Raw genomic sequence first — 7554 nt, 5'->3', positions numbered from 1 at the left:
TGAGCTTCATCAGAATTAAAAACTTTGGTGCTTCAAAGGAAAACAAAGTGAAACAACAGCCAGTAGAATGGGAGAAAATATTTGTAATATTTGCAAATCATATATCTGATGAGTCTAGTCTTTAGGATATGTAAAGAACTCTTACAGGCTGGGCATGGTGGCTCGCACCTGTAATCCTAGCACTCTGGGAGGCCAAGGTGGGAGGTGGGAGGATCGCTTGAGCCGAGGAGTTTGTGTTTGCAGTAAGCTATGGTGACACTACTGCACTCCAGCCCAGGCAACAGAGCGAGACCTTATCTCAAAAAAAAAAAAAAAAAAAAATGGACAAAGGATTTGAATTGACATTTCTCCAAAGAACAGTGACTGATAATGGGTAAGGGGGTTTTGGGGGGCAATTGAAAAATCTTTGAGCTGTTACTAGTTTTCTTCTCCCACCTCCCCACCCTCTACTTATAACATGTTCTTCTCTAAACATTCTGGTAGATAGAGATATGTAAGATTTTCTCTGGAGTGTAAACCTTAGGGTTGGAATTGCTAGGTGGTAAGGCATGCATGTGTAGTCATGTGTTGCATATACAGCAGGGGTCCCATAGGATTTTTATACTTTTACTGTTCCTTTTCTGTGTTTAGATTTATTTAGATACACAAATACCATTGTGTTACAATTGCCTATAGTAATTCAGTACAGTAACATGCTATACAGGCTTGTAGCCGGGGAGCAGTGGGCCATACCATACAGCCTAAGTGTAGTACTCCATCTGGTCTAGATTTGTGTGCAAACACTATGATGTTTGCACAATGATGAAATTGCCTAACGATGCATTTCTCAGAATGTATCCCCGTCGTTAAGTGACGCACGACTGTATTTGACTTTGCCAGATATGCTTAACCCTTTCCAAAGTGTTTGTTCCCATCTACTCTTCCACCAGCAGTTTATGAGATGTTTTTCATTGTTCCACAATTTTACCAATGCTTATTTTTATCAGGCTTGTAAATTTTGACAACCTGGTGGATATGAAATGGTATTTCACTGTGGTTTCAATGTCTGTTTTCCTTATTAAAAACAGGCATACTTCTTGCTGCTTGTTCAGAGTCCTCTTACGATTTTATGTCTACTGGGGATTTTGTCCTTTTGTTGATTCATGGTTCTTTATGTATTCAGGATACTTGTCCTATATCAGTTATGTGTGTTGCATGTATTCTCTCAGTTGACTTTTAATCGTTTTTTAACTTTGCATTTTGAAATGTTTGTAACATATACTGAAGTGTATTTAATCTACTCTATCCACTCATTACCAAGTTTCAGTTACCCTTACATGGCCAATCTTGTTTTGACTTGGCCCCCACCTGGCATGCACACCCTGGATCATTTTGAAACAAAGTCGAGATATCATATCATTTCATCTGTAAATATTTCAGTATATATTTTAAAGTGATAAGCATTCTGTTTAACAAATGAAAGCATTATGCCCACCTAAAATAGCCACATCATTAAATAGTCAGTGCTCGCATTTCCCCAGATGTCTTTTTTAAAATTTACATTTTGCTTGAATCAAGATGGAATTCAAATGTGTATGTTGCAATTCTTTGATATGTTTCTTAAGTCTCTTTTGTGATCTATAATTTCATGCCTGATTTCTCATCTTTTTTGTTGTTGCTGTTAAAGAAATTGAGTTGTTTGTCCTGTACAGTTTTGCCCCAATCTGGATTTCATTGGTTGCATCCTGATTGTGACCTTTAACATGTTCCTCTAGCCTCCATATTTCCTGTCATTTGAATGGTGGATCTAGAAGCTTGTCAAATTCAAGTTTGATTTTGAGGATGGAAGACAGAACTACTTCAAAGATGGTGTTATGTGCTTCCATCAGGTGTGTGTTGCTCGCTGGCTTTTTGTGGTACCAGCAGCCTTTGACTGACGTCCCTGCACCCATCAGTCCATCACAGGCAGCAGCCAGTTCTCACCATTCCTTTGCGTATCCTTTGTGCAAAGACATTTCCCTCATCTGCTGTTGGTTACCCTGTGGTATGGATTTTATAGAAAAGACAGGATGCATTCTTGATTATCTCTTTTATCAGTTTTCAAAAAAATGAGGTAGTTTCCTTGTGTCTTCCAAAGGTTACCAAGCAGGATACTTTTTCCCTGCAGATGGATTTAAATGAATTTGATGAGTCTCATTCATTGCCGAGGTTACCATTACATGTTCTTGGACCATGGGGACTGTATTCAGATTGTGTCTTGTTGGCCCAATCCTGACAGTCTTTGGTAGCCTCCTTCTATTCTAGTATCTTTTTTCATAAAAAGATGTTCCAGGTTTATCTTTTATGTTTTCTTCCCCAGACCTGGAATTGGCCATTTCTCCAAAGATTCCTGGTTCCTTCTGGATGCAAGCATTCTTTCTTGTTGCTACTGGGTGGGTCAGTTTCTAGGTCATTTCAGGAGTAGAGATAAGAGAAATTTTTTCCCAAAGATAAAATACATCAGACATTTATAATTATGCTTCCAATTCTAATCTTGAGCCCCTAAGGTTTTCATTTAATGTTAATGATCTTATCAGCATCCCCTAATGATCTTATCAGCATCTCCTTTTAACTTTACCAGGAAGCTCAGGCTTCAGTGACACTGACATAATTACTCATTTGACTTGTCACAGAATCTACAGAGATCAGCCTCAGTATAGCAACACCACCAATAAGAAAAGTTTAATACCACTTGGTTGAGTTTGTGAAGAAAAAAAAAAGGAAGAAAAGTTCAAGATTGTTTTTGCAGTTCCTCTTGTCCTTGGGGTGTGTCCTCCCACCCCCTAGGATGTAGAGTTAAATTACTATGTCTTCACGTTACTTGGAATAATAGTTCCTTTATGGTTATGGCACCATTAGAAATCAAGTTTATTTGTTTTGTTTTGTTTTAATTTCAATTTTTAGAGGTTGCTTTTAAAATTTTTTATGTGGTCTTTTATGGTAATGTAAAATATTTTTAAAATATTTTATCCTACACATAGACACCTTTCTTAGATAAACAGTAATGTACTGTCTTGCCTTGGGTCCCCTGGAAGCATTCTTCGAGACAGATTTGTGTGCAGGGATTTGGAGAAGATACAGCAATGGAATAGCCTTTTAAAGATGCAGCTGAGCCACCAGCTCCAGGGCACAGGACACACCCTAAATTAACAACTGGGATGTGCAGGTTTGGGGAATCTGAGGAATTAATATTGGCCAATGGGGAAGTTGAACTGCAATGCCCCCCAGGGCCAGGGGGTAGTACTGGGGCTGGGAGCACCCTGCAGATTCCTCTGCCTTGAGGCAGGGCGGCCCAGCCTTCATAACCTGCCTCAACCCAGCCTAGACTCAGACTGCCTCTGGGGTAGGAGGTGACCCTGGGCAAGGTGGATTTCTTTGACTGAGGGCAATTCTCAGAAAGCAATTTAGCTGACTTCTACCAGCTACCAATGCTCCCAAGAGCCATGGGAATGTGCAGCTCCTTCCGGAGGGGAACTGGCGTCTACTATAGCTCACCCTTGGCGCTGTTCACTGCAATGTGTGTATGTCACAGGTTTGGGACCAGGCCCTCCAGGACCGTGCTGCTGACCCTCAGGGCTCTCTCCAAGCACTTTGCTTCCCCTTCATTGTTTTCCTGGGGAGATCTCACGGTGGAGGGAGCAGAGCTGTCTCAGGATGGGGTCCTTGGACCACCCACCATCAGCTCCAACAAGCTCCTGTAGCATGTAGTGCTCCCTGAGAGATTTACTTGGACATTTTAATCCAGTCAGTTAAGGAATTGTTTCCAGACAACCTGCGGAGAGCCTGGATATGTAATGCTGGGAGAGGTTGGCCTAGGGTCATATCAGGTCCGAGTCCCCACTGCCTTCCTCACCAGAGATGCAGAATGATTCCTCTCACTCCTGGTTCATTGTTGTCTAGCCCAAAGCCTTCCAGAAAGATTCACAACCCTCGACAATCTTAGGGGCAATGTGTTGATACTGAGATTTACATGCAGTCTCTATCCAGGTGGCTTCCTTCCTGTTCTGGTTGGGCTGTAAATGTATCAAAATGGCCAAAAAAAAAAGTTTAAATCCCTAAATATACTTGTCAAAAGGAACAGAGGAAAGCCAGAGCCACGTTTTAATTATAAAATAGGTGAAAACGGGTTCTGTCTGGGTGCACGGAACAGTTGTTAATGTTTCAGCAAAGGCGTTGACCGGGCAGCGCCCCCCGAAGTGCAGGCAGTGCCTGCGTTCTGGGCCCCCTTCCCATCAACACGGGGGTCAGTCCGGAAACGCGGCCCCCTCTGCTACGGCAGACGCCGTCAAAGCCGCTAGGTTATTTGAATGAAGCCACCAAAACCATAGGGAAACAAACATCAGCAAATTTTCTGTAGCCCCCAATTCTGCGCATTCTAAGGGAGAAATCTGTAAGTCAAGGGAAAGTTAAAACTTTCAAATATTAGCAACAAATGGCTTTGGTTGCTAGGTGTGTTCTCACCAATCTTTACCAATGAGATAATTTCCATGTTTCCTAAACAATTACAGAGCAATTTAGTTTCCAAATCCAGTTTAACTCTGATACCTGCCTGATCTCTGTCACCTTTCATTGCTGGCTTTAGGCCACCTGCCACATGTCAGCAACCTTTCTTCTTCTCTCTCTCTCTGTCTCTCTCATGCACGCGCGCACACACACACACACACACACACACACCCTCACATAATCTGGGACATGGCACTCTCAGCCCCCCATGGAGATTGGCATTCAGGCAAGAACACATCAACCCAAGTTGCTCTTAACCATGTTTATTAAGAGAGGGAGGGCAGGCCGTGGATGCTCAGGTGGGCCGCATCTTGTCCTCAGGCACGGCTTCTCCAGCCTCCGGTCAACCAAACAATGTCAGGGCCCCCTAGAAAGGAGAAGCCGAACTTGAGTGTCTTGCCCCTCACTGCACCAAGGAGAACTCACGTGGGCACTCGGGCAGCTACCGGCTCTGGGAAGTGGGCCCTGGGACAGAGTGCCGTAGCCCCCTGGCAGCCTCCCCGTGGGGGCTGCATCCCATGCTCCACCAGCCCCTGCAGCTCAGCTACGGTCAGCCCAGTTCAACCTGAGGACCCGAGCTTCTCCCAGGGCCAGGGCTTGAGAGAGCAGGATGGACATGAGCCTGATGGAGGGCCGGAATGCCTCTGGTGTGTCGAGGATGGCTGGGGAGGGACAGCCCCATGGGGAGGTGCCCGCAGTGCCCATGTTACCAGCAGAGTCTTCACGGCCCCCACGGCCTCGGGGCCCAGCTCAGCCACACACTTCTGGGATTCCTCTATGAGGTGCTCCACGGGGACCCCCAAGCTGGTCAGCATGAACTTCAGGGCACTGAAGTGGTTGGGAAGGGGGTTGGCCACGGCCCCTGCGGCGGAGTTGAGGGCAGCCACAGGTTGGGCCACAGGCTTAGGCACTGAGTCCACAAAGAAAGCGGCAGCTACAAACACAATGGGGAAGAATCAGCCACTGTAGGCAGAGGGGCCCGAGGAGACCTGCTGATGACTTGTCCTCTCTGGGAGGTCCTCAAGAGAGCCTTCACTCTGCCCAGCACCCCTCAGCACCCACTCCTTCCCTCGCTGGTGGCTGCCCGGTGCCGAGTCCAGGGTCACAGAGATGGGTCCAACCCAGCCCGGGCTCTGGAAGGCGCCTGCTGGTCGGGAGAAGCAGCCTCAAATACAGACGGCTGCGGCCCAGCAAAAGCACTGCTGCACAGAGGGACACAGGCAGCCTGAGGGCACAGGAAGGACAGGTGGACTCTGTGCAGGCTCCGCACAGGAGGGGACACTCGTGCTGTGCCTGGACGGTCACCAGACGGAACAGATGTGTGTTCCGAGACCAGGGGCAGCTGTCAGTGGGTCAGAGAGAGAAACCCGCGGCGGGCAAGGGTGTGAGAGGAGGCCAGAGGGCTCGAGGGCCACAGGAAGCCGGGGACGGGAGCCCCGTGGGGCAGGAGGCTGGGCATGGGAGGTGAGCCTGGGAGGACCAGCAGGAGCAGCCTGGCGGCCCAGGTGTGGATGGCTACAGTGGGGAGCCCAGGGGTCACTCACCAGAGTGGCTGAGCAGGGCCACACAGAGCACCAGGAAGGTGGCGGTGAATTTCATGGTGCAGCAGTGCTCCATGGACACTCCAGGACCTGAGATGGGCCTCCCGGAGCCTGGCCCTGAGGGTTTCATATATCCTGTCCTCACCCCCTCCTGGGCTGGGGCCTCAACCTGTCTGCCTGAGAACCTCACTGTTTGCTCAGCTAATGGGCAGAGCCCCAGCCAACTTCCTGCTCTGGCTGGTGGGCCCTGAGAAGCCCGTGTCCCCTACCCCTCCCGGGTCTCAGGGACTTCCTCTTGGCAGGGTCTCCTGGCCAGAGGGCTGGGCCCTTCTCCTGGGAGCAGGAGCAGCAGCTTTGCCCTGGGCTCTGACCGGGTGAGGAGGAGGCTCCCCACACGAGGGAGGGCCTGCGGGCTGCAGAGCCCACTAAATCTGCAGGTCTGTGGCCCTGTCCTTTCCCCGATCCATCATCATGGAAATTTCACTCAGTGGGGGTCCTCGGGGTTCCTTCTAGTCTGGGGAAGCCAGGGTGTTTTAGCACTGGAGAGCAAACTCCATGTGCCCCCATAGATGACTGGGCCCTACTCCTGGTCACCTCCCTGGTTGAGTCACAGGCAGCCACTAGTGCAACCAGAAGGACCTGGGACATTTTTCTGTCTTTGAAATTAGTCTCAATGCCCATGGATGGACCCAGTTTATTCCAAAAGTCCTTATTTACCTGTCACCTATGGAAGTATGACAGGTGGAGGGCAAAACGTAAGCATAGCCCTGACACAGGCTCACTGGTGTGGTAAGAGGCACCAGCTCTTCACGGGTGTTCCGGAACATCTCTGCAGCGGCTTTCTAAGGGCCTTGGCCTTTGCCGCGAGGTGGGGCTGCAGACAGCCCGTGGCCGGCGTGTGCACAGTCGCATTGCTTCTGTTCATTTCTTGCCTTTTCCTTGACTGTTTTGTTTTGGGGGATTTTTGCATTATAAACCTGGAGTTTGGTTGTTTATATTTTGTTGATCATTGTGGAAGTGATTTCAACGGGGACACATTTCCAGCTAGTGAAGATTCACTGCCCTCCCAGGGCTTTTCTGGAGGAATGCTTCTTGCAATGCTTGGGTCCAGCACTGTCTTCTCAAGGCATTTGCCAGATGGACGCTGCTCTGGCCAGTCACCCTTCTGAAAAGCCAGGCCAGCGCTTGGATGACCGCCTCCCAGCTGCCAGGGTAACTGCCTTGCCACAGGCAGAGGGCACCTGTGAGGGGCAGTGAGGTGGGGGCTTCTCCCCCAGAGTGGAGGCTGGTTCCCAGGGAGGCGACCACAGAGCAAGGTGGAGAAGGAAAATTTGAAAAGGCCTCTGGTATCTTTCTAACAGCTTCATTCTCCCATTCTCAAACCGATAAGAGCAACACTTTCAATTTCTAATGACCATTGTCAAGTTAAACACAAAGCAGGCCTCATATTTTCCCAAACAGGCGATGACTAAAATTGTTTTGCGTTTTTGAA

The 7554-nt window shown here is 48.4% G+C and overlaps 1 protein-coding gene across 1 annotated transcript; it reads right to left on the bottom strand.

Annotated features, from left to right (window-relative positions):
- Window positions 1-4768: 4768 nt before the first annotated feature.
- SCGB3A1 (secretoglobin family 3A member 1) lies at window positions 4769-6237 on the bottom strand. The gene is made up of 3 exons (XM_045527574.1): window positions 6066-6237; window positions 5232-5455; window positions 4769-4888 (listed from the first exon to the last, which is right to left on the bottom strand). Exons 1-3 carry the CDS (start codon window positions 6190-6192, stop codon window positions 4865-4867), a joined length of 375 nt encoding a protein of 124 aa, XP_045383530.1. The 5' UTR covers window positions 6193-6237; the 3' UTR covers window positions 4769-4864.
- Between the last annotated feature and the right edge of the window lie 1317 nt (window positions 6238-7554).

Source organism: Lemur catta, chromosome 16, assembly GCF_020740605.2.
Source record: "Lemur catta isolate mLemCat1 chromosome 16, mLemCat1.pri, whole genome shotgun sequence".
In the NCBI taxonomy this organism is placed as follows: Eukaryota; Metazoa; Chordata; class Mammalia; order Primates; family Lemuridae; genus Lemur; species Lemur catta.
The sequence above is the reverse complement of the archived record's forward strand: the minus strand, read 5'-3'. Positions and strand labels throughout refer to the sequence as shown.

Excerpts from the sequence above, each read along its gene's own strand:
- SCGB3A1 (XM_045527574.1), bottom strand. The coding sequence starts at position 6,192 with ATGAAACCCTCAGGGCCAGGCTCCGGGAGGCCCATCTCAGGTCCTGGA. Across the intron at positions 5,456-6,065 it reads GGCCCTGCTCAGCCACTCTG|CTGCCGCTTTCTTTGTGGAC; the intron begins GTGAGTGACCCC and ends TTGTGTTTGTAG. Across the intron at positions 4,889-5,231 it reads GGGCCGTGAAGACTCTGCTG|GGGGCCCTGACATTGTTTGG; the intron begins GTAACATGGGCA and ends TCTCCTTTCTAG.